Raw genomic sequence first — 14,753 nt, 5'->3', positions numbered from 1 at the left:
CCAAAACAAATTATGTAGAATTTGTTTCTCAGTCACAATAGTGATTAATACCTAATTATCAGTTTCTTTATATTCAGTAGTCACAGACTACTAACCATAAAGACTGTTTATGTTCACAAAATAAGAGCTTATTTCTGTTCTTGGCTTGAAATGTTTATGTCTGCACTCAATAGGCACAAACTGAACTCTTTACATAGGACATATATTCTGTAAGTATTCTAATAAGTTTCAGAAATTACACTCTGTTTTTTTTTCCCTTAAACGGCTTTACATAAATCCCAAGGAAACTGAGCTAAAAAGACACACATAGAGATAGACAGTATATGTATATTATATTTAATATGTTTACCCAAATTGAAGCTATAGATTATGCTTATTAGATTACCATGTGAACAGAGTAATTCACAATAACCCCTTTCAGTGTATTTTATTATAAATTTGATGAATTTTTGGTTAGATTTTTAAAAACTGCCTGGGAATGCTGGGAAAAAAGCAATGATTAGAACTGTGCCTATACCCTAACATGCTAGCATTACTCTGCTTTATAAAAGCCACTATATATATAAAAACCATTATATATGCATGAAAACCACTATATATAAGATAATTTTATTATTATTATGATAACTGATTCTGAATTCTTGACATTTCTGGTCTTTTGAAAGAATAATATCATATGGCATAATTCTAAACTTTTTTATCCAAATAAATTCTCCCCTTTTTGATCTCTTCATAGCTTTTTATGGCTTTACCTTTTTACTTTTCTCCCTAGATTTCTTCCTTCTCTTCTTATTGAATCCTGATTATCCTTCAAGGTCAGCTTATGGTAAATCCTCTGTAAAATCCTCTTTGTCTATTTTGTCCACACTAATTTTTTCCTTCTGTGAATTCCTTCTCTAGAACTGCTAGTAGAATTTTACACTCTTAATTGACCCATGTAGATTACTTTATCTCCCCAATCAAGATTGTGAATTTTTGAGGACAAGAGTCCTGTCTTATTTTCTGTCTCCCAGGGTGACTATCATAGCCCTGGGCACGTAACAGGTACTCAGACCGCTTTGTATGGCAGCTGTGGCTGTGGCCCAGAAATGGAGAGAGAAGCTTTCATTTTTTTTCTTTATCTATTCTCTTTGTCTTCCTCCAAGTTTTCTTTCCTTCTTTTTCCCTTTCCTTTTTGCTTGCTTTCAGTTTTCTTGAGCCTATGGATTCAGCCTGACCTTAGGAACTATAGATACTGTTTAACCTAACTTGTGGTGTTCAGGACCAAAATAAGCATTTTTAGATTTTAGTAACCTTACTTTGTAAGATTACAGATAGCTATTTGAGCAAGGGGGAAAGCTGGTGCTTACAGATGGGTAACAGTTCCTCACTGTCTATACTGATTCTCTTTTTTAGTTTAAATATGCTTTTTTTCCCTGGTCTATTTGAGAGAAAGTTTTCTGACCTAAATCTCCTGATAGACTGTAAATAAATTGCTAACTTTCTTACTGCAGTGTTTATCATGTTGTTTTTAAAATAGTATAGTAAAGTTGAGATATCACATAATGTAAAATTCATCATGTTAAAGTGGATATGTTAATAGTTTTTATTATATTTTGTGTTTTGCAACCATAAATAACTACTTTCTAATTTCAGGACATTTCCATCACCCAAAAAAGAAATCCATGGCTCTTGGCAGTTAGGCTCTTCCTTCCCACCATCCCCTGGGCAACCACTAATCTACTTTCTGTCTCTAAGGATTTGCCTTTTCTGGACATTTTTATATAACTAGACTCATACATTGTCCTTTTGTGTCCATCTCCATTCACTTAGTGTAATGTTTTCAAGGTTCAACCTTGTTGTAGCATGTAACAGTCCTTCATTCATTTGCCTGAATAACATTCCATTATATGGAATGCCACATTTTCTTTATCTGTTCGCCACCTAATTGGACATTTGGGTTATTTTCACTTTTCACTAATGTGAATAATACTGCTATGAACATTTGTGTACAAATTTTTGTGTGAACATATGGTACCAATTCTCTTAGGTGGAATTCCACCTAGGAGTAGAATTACTGGGTCATGGCATTTCTGTATCTAGCTTTTTGAGGAACTGCTAAACTGTTTTCCATAGAGGCTGTATTATTTTATATTCCCAGCAGCAATGTATGAAGATTTAAATTTCTGTACATCATTGCCAACACTTTTTATTGTCTTTTAAAAAACTCTAGCCATCCTTTGAGTCGAGTATAAAGTACTACCTCATTGTGGTTCTGATTCGCGTTTCCCTAATGGCTAATTATGGTGAGCATCTTTTCATGGGCTTGGCCATTTATATATCTTCTCTGGGAAAGAATCAGTTTCGATTCTTTGCCAATTTTTAAATTGCCTATTTTAAATTGGTTGTCTTTTTACTGTGGAGTTGTGAGAGCCATTTATATATTCTCAGTAATAGATCCTAATGGAATATTTCATTTGCAAATATTTTCTTCCATTCTGTGGGTTGTCTTTTCACTTTGTTGATAGTATCTTTGACATTTTAAAATTTAATGAAGTTTATTTTTTCTTTGACTGCTTGTGGCTTTGGGTGTCATATCTAAAAAACCATTCTCTCAGCCAACATTTGGGCAACTCTGCCTAATCCAAGGTCACACAGATTTTCACCCATGTTTCCTTCTAAAAGCTTTATAGTTATTGCTCCTAGATTTAGGTCTTTGATCCATTCTGAGTTAATTTTTGTTTATCATGCGAGATAGAGTTCCAGATTCATTCTTATGTGCTTCCACATGTTTTTCCAGTTGTCCCAGTACCATTTGTTGAAAAGACTATTATTTCCCAATTGAACTGTTATGGCATCCTTGTGAAAAATCAATTAATCATAAATGAATGAGTTTATTTCTAGCCTCTCAAATTTACTTCATTGGTTTATATGTACCACATTGTCTTGATTACCATAGCCTATAGTAACTTTTAATTAGTGTGTGTTCTCCAACTGGTCATTTATTTTTAAAAGAAATGAAACCCATCATCTTAGCAGAGCATAAATGTTGAGAGACTGAAATAAATTAGGTTTATTAGTAGTAGGAAAAAATGATGAAAAAAAGTATATGCTGAATAAATATATATGTGGAATATTAAATACATTGAATATTAACATATTATTTACATTTTATATGTGTATATATTTGAATATTTTTGCATGTGTTTATTGGCTTTTAATGTCCTACATTACAAAATTTATTTTCTATTTTTTCCATATTTAGTTGTCTTATTTGTATTATTTTTTTGCTTATTAAGGTATTATTGATATATACACTCTTATGAATGTTTCACATGAAAAACAATGTGGTTACTACATTCATCCGTATTATCAAGTCCTCACCCATATACCCCATTGCAGTCACTGTCCATCAGTGTAGTAAGATGCCACAGATTCACTGTTTGCCTTCTCTGTGCTACACTGTCTTCCCCGTGATCCCCCACACCATGTGTACTAAACATAGTACCCCTCAATCCCCTTCTTCCTCCCTCCCCACCTGCTCTCCCCCACCTCTCCTCTTTGGTAACCACTAGTCCCTTCTTGGAGTCTGTGAGTCTGCTGCTGTTCTGTTCCTTCAGTTTTGCTTCGTTGTTATACTCCACAAGAGAGGGAAATCATTTGGCACTTGTCTTTCTCTGCCTGGCTTATTTCACTAAGCGTAATATCCTCCAGCTCCATCCATGTTGTTGTAAATTGTAGGATTTGTTTCTTTCTTATGGCTGAATACTATTCCCTTGTGTATATGTACCACATTTTCTTTATCCATTCATCTACTGATGGACGCTTAGGTTGCTTCCATGTCTTGACTATTGTAAATAGTGCTTTGTTAAACATAGGGTTGTATATGTCTGTTTGAATTTGAGAACTTGTATTCTTTGGGTAAATTCCTAGGAGTGGGATTGCTGGGTCAAATGGTATTTCTGTTTTTAGTTTTTTGAGGAACCTCCATACTGCTTTCCATAATGGTTGAACTAGTTTACATTCCCAACAGCAGTGTAGGAGGGTTCCCCTTTCTCCACATTCTCACCAGCATATGTTGTTTCTAGTCTTTTCGATGCTGGCCATCCTAAGTGGTATGAGGTGACATCTCATTGTGGTTTTAATTTGCATTTCCCTGATGATTAGTGATGTGGAGCATCTTTTCATGTGTCTGTTGGCCATCTGAATTTCTTCTTTGGAGAACTGTCTTTTCATATCCTCTGACCATTTTTTAATCAGGTTGTTTGCTTTTTGGGTGTTGAGGCATGTGAGTTCTTTATATATTTTGGACGTTAACCTCTTGTCGGATATGTCGTTTACAAATATATTCTCCCATACTGTAGGATGCCTTTTTGTTCTGTTGATGGTGTCCTTTGCTGTACAGAAGCTTTGTAGTTTGATATAGTCCCACTTGTTCATTTTTGCTTTTGTTTCCCTTGCCTGGGGGAATATGTTCATGAAGAAGTTGCTCATGTTTATGTCCAAGAGATTTTTGCCTTTGTTTTTTTCTAAGAGTTTTATGGTTTCATGACTTACATTCAGGTCTTTGATCCATTTCGAATTTACTTTTGTGTATGGGGTTTGACAGTGATCCAGTTTCATTCTCTTACATGTAGCTGCCCAGTTTTGCCAACACAAGTTGTTGAAGAGGCTGTCATTTCTCCACTGTATATCCATAGCTCCTTTGTTGTATATTAATTGACCATATATTAAATTGATCATTTATTAAGTGACCACATTAATGTCCAGGGACATTAATATATCTGGGCTCTCTAGTCTGTTCCATTGGTCTATGAGTTCTGTTCTTGTGCCAGTACCAAACTGTCTTGATTGCCATAGCTTTGTAGTAGAGCTTGAAGTTGGGGAGCATAATCCCCCCAGCTTTATTTTTCCTTCTCAGGATTGCTTTGCTTTGGCTATTCAGAGTCTTCTGTGGTTCCATATGAATTTTAGGTCGATTTGCTCTAGTTCGTTGAAGAATGCTGTTGGTATTTTGATAGGGATTTGGGTATTTTCTTGTGTCCAGTATTAACCCAGAGAGATTTAATTAATTGTTTTCCAGGGACATTTACTCACATGTGAAGAAGAAAGACATTACAGTATGGACAAGGAGCAAAAGACAAAACCCAGGATTTATAAAAGAGATGGGAGAGAGGGATGAGAAAAAAAAAACAACGTGCAGACAGTTTGGGAACAATGGTTCGTGTTTGCACGACTTGGGGGTGAGTGGGTAAAATGGGTTAGCTGGCAACTAAAAGATAGGTCAGTTTGGGTATTTCTGTTCTTGGGTAGGCCAACTTAGGATATCAAGGAAAACAATTTCAGCTGTTCATGGATTCTTTGGAAAACCTGAAGAGAGCAGCTGTGGGGTACAAGTTATAGGCTGTCCTTGTGTCCTAGGCAGGGCTGTTGGTGTCTCTCCATAAGGGGCACCATTTTATTTAGGTTAGGTCTGCCCCAGTGTTCTCAGAATTTCTCTTTAGAAAGGCTCTTTCTTCTTTTTGAACTATCTGCTTTGGAATTTATTCTTTTGTTCTCTAAGTGTTTATTGTTGTTCTGGTTTCTGGATCTTAGCCGTATTTTGAAAGCTATTTTGATGGAGGCTTGGTTATTGTCCTATAATTTTTTTCTGGAACTGACGTTTTCTCCTGTTCCACTGGTGTTTCCTAATTTTCCTGGTTATGTGCTCATGATAACTTCCACATTCCTTTATAATCAGAAGTTTTCTGACTGGGTAGATTGGATTTATATTTTATGATACAGTTGCTTCAATAAGTAGTCACGATCACATGTCAGCATGAATTTTATGTTTAGACTGAGGATATTCATTTTGGCTGCTAACAGGATGTTTTATGCTTTTGCTGGGTTCTTGGTTACGCTCATGTAGATGAGATGGTTGGACAGTTAAGTGTCTGGTGAATTATACCACAGAGTTCCTCAAAGCAAGGAACACTTCAGTCCATGTAGTTCTTTTCTTGTCTCTTGGACGAACCAGTATCTTGACAGCCATCACCAGTCTGTCTGCTAATACGGTGGCTTTCAGCTTTTTTTCAGCCCTTGTACCTGAGGGAAGGTCCCCTTCCATCAATTGCAGTGGTTGCTATGACAGGAACGGGATGTGTGTGGAGCAGCAGTCCCCTAGGGTCCTATAATCAGAGGAGCACTTACGAGTTTGAAAAAGCCCCTAGGGGTGGGTGGGTGGGTGTGTGTGTGTGTGTGTGTGTGTGTGTGTGTGTGTGTGTGTGTGTGTGCGCGCGTGCACGCAAGCACGCGCACGCGAGCACATGCTGTCTTCCTTAAAAAAACAAAATCTTTAGCCCTATAAATTTAGCTTCTTTAAACAATATGAGAGAAGTAGATGGTTTTGCTACCTGCCTAGATTCAAGGGGAGGAATAAATTAACACATTAGACTCAACTTATTGTACAATTTTAAAGGAAAACATTTTATAATTCTAGGTTTTGAAGTTTAAGGTGCCCTGGAGGAGGAAAGAGCCGTTAACATGAGCGCTGATCACGATTCCCCACCCCTTCTGGAAGAAGCTCCTCCCTCTTCGGGAGAGGGAGCCCCTCCTCCTTCAGAAGATACTGTCCCTCCCAGCCCAGGAGAGGAGGCCCCGCCCCCTCCTGAAGAAGAGGCTCCGCTGCCACCTGAGGAAGAAGCTTCTCCTCCTTCCGGAGGAGAGGCTCCGCCCCCTCCAAGAGAGGCAATCTCTGCGGATGTCTCTCCTTCTGAGAGAAGCCCTGTTCGTACTTCGAGTGATTATCTGAATCTCATTCCTTCTGATGAAAGGATAATTATTCCAGATGATGATGAGCCAGATCCATATAGAATTCGTCCTAGGACTACAGTTCGAACGGCTCCATCGGTGCATTCTGAAATGCTTTCTCCATCTTCCCAGAGGTCATCCAAGTACCTCCGAAGCTTGAGTGGCATTTCAAATCTACAGGAAACATTAAAAGAGAGACAGGTTTTGCTTATAATAAGATTTTTCATACGTGTCACTTTTATTTCAAGTGAAATATTTGGGTGGTTTTCTTCATAATTGTAATTTTTACATGTTTTTCATTTTTTAGGCAAGATTTAGAGATGCAAGGGAAAGCCGAAAAATGAAGATTGAGTCTTCATACAAATATATATTTGAAATTCTATCAAAAAACCTTGGCCTGGACTTAGTAACTGTTGAAGAATTAATTTTGGATTGTCCATCTGTAAGTTTACGTCTTACTATTTTTTAATTGCTCTCTGAGAAGTGATTGATTTAAGAAAGTGGAGTCATTGTCAAGAACAAAAAAATTTAAAAAGAGAAGGTTGGGATTTCACTGATTAGAGAAGCTTAAGTTTATGTAATTATAGCCAGCCCAATGTTATTTCTAGTTGGGTCTGCTATTGAGAAAGAAGGAACAAGAATAGTTAGTGACTAGAATTTGACTAAATTTCTAACTCAGAATGCCTTAGAAGTTAGGGTTGTAGTCAGCCACGGGTACAGTAATAGTTTAAAAGTATAGGTATATGAATTACATATGCAAATCATTTGGCTAGCAAAACAAAATGCATAAATATGATCTAGGGATCAGTGAATGTTGCATAAGCATGGTTGAAAACAATGAGGTGATTATAATATGTCTCAATGTGCCAGGGACAGTGCTGGATTATGCCTGCTCTCCTGGGATGATTAGTAACAGTCTGGGTCTCTCAATTTCAGATGATGAATTATATGGTCACCCTAATTAATTATAGTAATAAATGATCAACCATGACTTTCATAGTAGCTTTCAGGAGCAGTGTCATAGTTTCCTTCCTATATAATAAAATCACAACTAGCTGCTTGAACTTTTCATGACCTTTAGGAGTGGACTAGGTTAAAGTCCAGCCAGACCGGTGAGCAGGTACATTCCGGGCGAGCTGATTGTCCCACTGAATATGCTGGTAGGAGAGTTGGGTGGGGGGTAGCGCTGTGGTCACATCGTCACCATTGGGGTCCATACCCTCTGCTTCTACAGAGAACAGTGAACTTGGGCAAAGCTTTTAGCTTGCTTTAGGAGCCGACATTCTGTGGAATGATTCCTGAACAGCCTTACCCTTCCTTGTTTCAGTGCTTTTGCCAAGTTCTGGAAAGTTGTCTGCTCTTCACTTCCAGTTCCTTTATCCAAGTTTAGAACTGGTAGTGCCCGGATGGTATGAATGGGGTCACTCATTTTCCTACTTCCTTAGTGTGTTAGAGTGAGATGAGAATATGATCAATGCAGACAGATCAATACCTTTGAGCTATTTTAATGGCAAAGAATGGAAAAAAAGATGCATGGATCTGTGTATATAAAAGAAGAGGTGCCACAGCAAGCCTGGAAATGGGGCATGGTTTCCCAGGTCACCAAAGTTTGCTGCTGGAATGTACAGGTATGGTCAAGGATGGCTTCATGGACATGCGGGCTGTGTAGTTAAATAGGTCTCTGTGCTGAAGAGCCCTGCACTTGATTTAATGAACTTCTGTTGCCATCTTGAAGTTCTTAATTTTTTATCAGTGGTCCTACATTTTCATCTTGCACTGGTCCCACAAATTCTGTAGCCTGTCCTGGTTGTCTTTGATACGCATAGCAAGAGGATTCTTTTTGCCATTCTCAAGTTGTTTTTGTTTGTATTTTTCTTGTTTGTTTAATCCCTTCTTTTCTGATTGTTTTAGCTCCTCTGGCTCCTTTCAGGCCTTGGGGTGCTGGTGGTTTTCCTTGCTGCTAGTCCTGTTGTCACTGCGAGTGCCGCGGCTTCCTCTGACCCTGTGCTGGCCTCCTTCTGGAGCCCCTTTATTGAACCCTTTTGTTGGGACTTGTTTCCTCGTCAGGATCCTGACCAATGTGGAGGCTTCTACCCAGCTGTTAGCCACTGTTTCACTGCTCCCTTCACTCAGTCCTGCTCAGGGTAGTCACGGACTGGATGCCTGGCTTACATGGCAGTGTTTTCCAGAGTCAAGGGAGCAGCACTATGGTTCTATGGAAAGGATACAGGAGGCCCAGAGCCTGCGTCCAATTCCAGGCTCTGCATTTTAGGTTGTGTGTATTTGAGTCCTTCACTCAAATTCTTTTTAGCTTTCATTTTCTCTTCTGCAAGAGGGGCATAATAATGCTGCCTTACTGAGTGCAAGGTTGTGTCAAAGTTGAACTATTTGTATGTATGTTATGTATTGTAAGTGAATTTTTAATCCACACGATTTCAGCCCAGGATGACATTCACTCAGAATTTTCAGGAGTCCAATGTGTTTAAAAAACCAAGAATTAATTACATTTGATATATATTTTTATTAAAGTCATGTGCTCTACTTTGGAGAATTTGGATGCTCTCAAAGCTGATGGGTCATAAAAGTCAGATACAGCAAGAAAATATTTGTGGAACTGGACAAGAATATCTGTGCTGACAGTTTTTGTGTCTTTCGGGTTATAATTATGCAAGAGAATCAAGTTTATGTGTGAGATGGAAGAGTAGAAAATTAAGGGCTAGAATTTTGCACACATCTGTGGCTCTATTTCATCTCCTAGGGTGGTGGCTCTCAAATGTGCTTCCAAAACCAGAGCATCAGCACCACCTGGAACTTTTTAGAAAAGCAAGTCCTCAGGCCCAGGGTTCTAGGTGCTTCTCTGACACATGCTAACGTCTGAGAAGTGTGTCCTAGAGGGAGAGACTGTCAGGTATGGGATTTATCCCACATGTGGCTAGTAAGTGAAGAGAAACTCATTGCCCAAAAGAGATACTTGAAATCAGTGGAACTACGTGAAGGGGTTTCAGTAACTTTGTATTTCCCAAATGATGTGTGAAGGATTTAGTTTCAAATGTGGTCTATTTAGTTTTCTACTAAGATATTATGCTGACTCATAAGTAATTAAATGAGCAATTCATGCTTATAAATATGGGAGACTCTCATTATAATAATTTGTTTTTATATTAGTGTGGCTGCAATATGGGTCAAATTTTAATTACTGAAACATAATTACTCAAATAGTTGGCCAAACAAAACAATTAGTTAATAAGGCAAGTTTTCTGGTTCCCAACTCAGCTTTAAGAATACAGGCATGCCTCATTTTACTGTGCTTTGACTTATTGTGTTTTCCAGAGACTACATTTTTTTACAAACTGAAAGTTTGTGCTAACTCTGCATCAAGCAAGTCAATGGGCATCATTTTTCCAACAGCATTTGCTCACTTAATGTCTCTGTGTCACATTTTGGTAACTCTCACAATAATTGAAACTTTTTTGTTATTATATTTGCTATGGTGATCTGAGATCAGTGATCTTTGATATTACTAATGTAATTGTTTTGGGGTGCTGTGAACACCCATATGATATGGTAAACTTAATAAATGTTGTATGTGTTCTGACTGCTCCACTGTCTGGCCTTCCCTCTCTGTTCTTCTCCTTGGGCCTCCTTATTCCCTGAGAAATAGCAATATTGAAATCAGGCCAGTTAAGAACCCTACAATGACTTCTGAGTCTTCAAGTGAGAGGAAGGGTTGCATGCCTCTCAGTTTAAATCAGCAGCTACAAATGATTAAGCTTAGGAGGAAGGCATGGTGAAAGGCCAAAAGCCAGGCCTCTTGTGCCAAACAGTTAGCCAAACTGTTAATGCAAAGGAAAAATTAGTTCTTAAGGGAAATTGCAAGTGCTACTCCAGTGAACACACAAATGATCAGAAAGCAAAAACAGGCTTATTGCTGATATGGTGAAAATATGAGTACTCTGGATGATCAAACCAGCCTCAACGATCTCTTAAGCCATAACCTAATCTGGAGCAAGGCCCTGACTCTCTTCAATTCTGTGAAGGCAGAGAGAGGTGAGGAAGCTGCAGAAGTAAAGTTGGAAGCTAGCAGAGGTTGGATCATGAGGTTTAAGGAAAGAAGCCGACTCCATTAATATAGGAGTGCCAGGGGAAGCAGTAAGTGCTGATGCAGGAGCTGCAGCCAGGGTATCCAAAGGATCTAGCTAAGATAACCAATGAAGGAGGCTATACTAAACAACAGATTTTCGATGGATATGAAATAGCCTTCTATTGGATGAAGATGCCACTTTGGATTTTCATAGTTAGAGAAGAGAAGTCAACGCCAGGGTTCAAAGCTGCAAAGGATAGGCTGACTCTCTTGTTAGGGGCTAATGCAGCTGATGACTTTAAATTGAAGCCAGTGCTCATTTTACCATTCTGAAAATCCTAGGGCCCTCAAAAATTAGGTTAAATCTACTTCACCTGTGCTTTATAAGTGGAATAACAAAGTCTGGATGACCTTATATTGTTTACTACAACATGGCTTACTGACTATTTTAAGCCCACTGTTGAGCTCTACTGCTCAGAAAAAAAGATCCTTTCAAAATACTACTGCTCAATGACAATGTGCCTCATCACCAGAGAATTCTGATGGAGGTGTACAACAAGATCTATGTTGTTTTCATGCCTGCTAACAACATTCATTCTGCAGCCCATGGATCAAGAAGTAATTTCAATTTCCAAGTCTTATTATTCAAGAAACACATTTCGTAAGGCTACAGCTGCCATATATAGTGATTTCTCTGTTGGATCTTGGCAAAGTAAATTGAAAACCTTCTGGAAAGGACTCACCATTCTAGATGCCATTATGAACATTTGTAATTCATGGGAAGAGTTAAAAATATCAACAATAGCAGTTGTTTGAAAGAAATTGATTCCAACCTCTCAGATGACCTTGAAGGGTTCAAGACTTCAGAGGAGGAATTGCTGCAGATGTGGGGGAAACAGCAAGAGAACTAGAATTGGAAGTGGAGCTGAAGCTGTGACTGAATTGCTGCCATCTCATGATCAAACTTGATCAGATGTGAATTTCCTCTTATAGTTGACAAAGAAAATGATTTCTTGAGATGGAATCTACTCCTGGTGAAGATGCCAGTAAGATTGTTGAAATGACAGCAAAGAATGTAGAATATTATGTAAACTTAGTTGTTAAAGCAGAAGAAGGGTTTGAAAGGATTTATTTCCAATTCTGAAAGAAGTTCTGCTCTAAGTAAAATGCTATCAAATAGCATCATGTGCTACAGAGAAATCATTCATGAAAGGAAAAGCCCACTGATGCCCCAAACTTCATTGTCATCTTACCTTAGAAATGGCCACAACCACCCCAACCCTCAGCAAGCACCACTCCGATCAGCCAGCAGCTGTCAACATTGAGGCAAGACCCTCCATTAGCAGAAAGATTATGACTCACTGAAAGCTCACATGATGGTTAGGATTTCTTAGCAATAAAGTAATTTTTAGTTAAGGTATGTACATTGTTTTCTTTAGACATATACTATTACACACTAATAAACTACAGCGTAGGGTAAACAACTTTTATAGGCACTGAGAAATCAAAAACTTCATTTGACTCACTTTATTGCTATATTCACTTCACTGTGGTGATCTGGAACCAAACCTGCAATATCTATGAGGTATCCCTGTGGTTTCTTATAATAATTATATACTTTACCTCTAGTTGGACTCTCACCCACTTACCCTTATAAGATTCTATGAGGCAGGTCAGGTAAGTGGGTACTCACTTATATATGTATATCATTAGTATTGGTTTGGAAATAGAATTCATCCTATATCCCGTGGTAATTTCGGAGTTAAATTAGTTCAGATTCTAATCCTGCTTCTGATGTACCTGTCACTGTATTTCTTGAATAAACTCTTAGAACCTTATTATTTTTTGATCTACAAAATTATTATGATTAAGGTATATAAAATGCCTGGCATAATGCTTGGTTGATTTTACTGTAGTTCCCTAGTTATTTTATTTTCTTTTTAAAATTGAAGTATAGTTGATATATGATATATTATTTTCAGGTGTACAAGCCTAGTCATTTTATTGATCATCATTTCTCTTTTATTTAATAGCTGGATGCATTTGCTCATTTTTTCATGAAAGATGGTTGTAAGACATTGAAATTTATTTACCAGGAAGGAGATGTACCTGGTCTTGGTAAGGATATTCTATGAGAGTAATGAGCTAGCTATTAGTTAATGAATGTTAAAGTGCAGCATATACATATAGTTCTCTTATACATAGACACTCTTATATTTATAAAGAAAATTTACCAGAAGCTTATGTGTGGAAAAGATAGTATCTTAAAAACACTACATTTGCAGTCCAAATATATATTTCAGGTATTACTATAATGATATAATGAGACAACATCCTTATACAAATTAATGACCTCTTCTGGAGAATGTAGATTTTCACTAGAATTTAAGTGCATTTTCCGGGAAACAGTGGTGCCATTTTGTACGCAGGTTTTCAGATGACTAGAAAGAGTCACAAAACCAGCCGAGAGCTAAGCAGCTGCTCCCTGTGGTCAGCATCTTGTGTCTGATCAGGGGAAACCTGACTTCTCTTACTGATCACTTTATTCCTAAAGTAATGAACAATGTATCGGGTTGTTAAGCCTTTGTCTTAATAACTAGATGCATGAGCCATCCTTTTGGTCTTAGACTACTTATGTTCTAAGTCCTGTGGATTTCACTCTCAGCAGGTCCCTCATATTCGTTATTTCTCACTTTCCTCCTCTGCTGCCTTTAGATTAGGCCTTTATCTTATGCCTAACTTCGTATTCCAGATTGAAAACCAGTATCTCTATTACCAGATTCCCTCTCTGAAGTTCACTCTGTTTATTTCTGCCAAGTAAATCATTTACTGTGCTGGTAGTCATTGGAGTGGGTCCAAATCTTTTGTTTTTATGCTAAGGCCCATTGTAACCTGGACACACGTACTTGTTTAGTCTGAACTTTTCTCTGCTGGACATGATTTTGCTGCTGCCCTTAACCGAACCCTTCATTGCTTTCTGTACATAACAGAGTCATTTCTGTGCTCTTTTCCCCACCCTTCTGACTCTGAGAATGCCTTTCTTCTCTCTGCCCAGCCAAGTCCTGGCTGTCCTCTGGATCACCTCATGCATTCTCTTTTCTACAGAGCCTTCCTGAAGTGTTCCAAACCACATCCATCACTGTTCTCCAACCTCCTGTCTCATTTAAAGTTTGCATTTTGCAAGTTTACAAAAACCTGTGAAGTACCACACTTAATTATGTTCTTCTATTTTCATCTGTTTAATATATGTCGTTCTTCCCCAACAAAACATGTAAACTCATAATTAATGACTAAATGTGCTCTGTAGGTTTGCTGTCTCTCACAATTCTTACCCTGGGGCATTATTAAATCGTCCTTATTTTCATAACTCATTAAAAATGAAGATGAGCTGAAAATTATAGAAAGATAAGAAAATGTCTACAATTAGAAGAAAAATAAAAATCACATTTCCACTCACTTGGAATACGCATTGTTAACTACTTGGTGAACATCCCTTTATAACTTTTCTGGAGAGAAAGAGAGAGAGAATTAGGTATGTACATGAATAATGTGTGTGTATATGTAAAGTTAGTTCTTGAACAACACAGGTTTAGACTGTGTAGTTCTACATATACACTGATATTTTTTTCAGTAAATTACTGGAAAATGTTTTGGAGAATTGTGACAGTTTGAAAGAAAACCTTTTTTTAGCTCACTTTATTGAAAAAAACACAGTATATAATACATAGAACATACAAAATATGTGTTGATCAGCTGTTTGTGTTACCAGTAAGGCTTCTGTCAACTGTAAGGCTATCAGTAGTTAAGATTTGAGGAGTCAAAAGTTATACATGGATTTGTTGACTGCACAGGGGATCAGCTCCCTTAGCCCCACATTATTTAAGGTCAATGGTGTATATATGTA

At 37.7% G+C, this 14,753-nt stretch overlaps 1 protein-coding gene across 1 annotated transcript in view; it reads left to right on the top strand.

The window, feature by feature from the left end:
* DNAH8 (dynein axonemal heavy chain 8) overlaps positions 1 to 14,753 on the top strand; it is a 336,734-nt gene that overhangs the window by 2,411 nt on the left and 319,570 nt on the right. Inside the window, exons 2-4 of the mRNA XM_073224126.1 lie at positions 6,458 to 6,969; positions 7,076 to 7,210; positions 12,883 to 12,967. Of these exons, the coding sequence (XP_073080227.1) occupies positions 6,502 to 6,969; positions 7,076 to 7,210; positions 12,883 to 12,967 (688 nt within the window). The 5' untranslated portion in view covers positions 6,458 to 6,501. The remainder of the gene's footprint in view (positions 1 to 6,457; positions 6,970 to 7,075; positions 7,211 to 12,882; positions 12,968 to 14,753) is intronic.

Source organism: Manis javanica, chromosome 16, assembly GCF_040802235.1.
Source record: "Manis javanica isolate MJ-LG chromosome 16, MJ_LKY, whole genome shotgun sequence".
Lineage (NCBI taxonomy): Eukaryota > Metazoa > Chordata > Mammalia > Pholidota > Manidae > Manis > Manis javanica.
The sequence above is the reverse complement of the archived record's forward strand: the minus strand, read 5'-3'. Positions and strand labels throughout refer to the sequence as shown.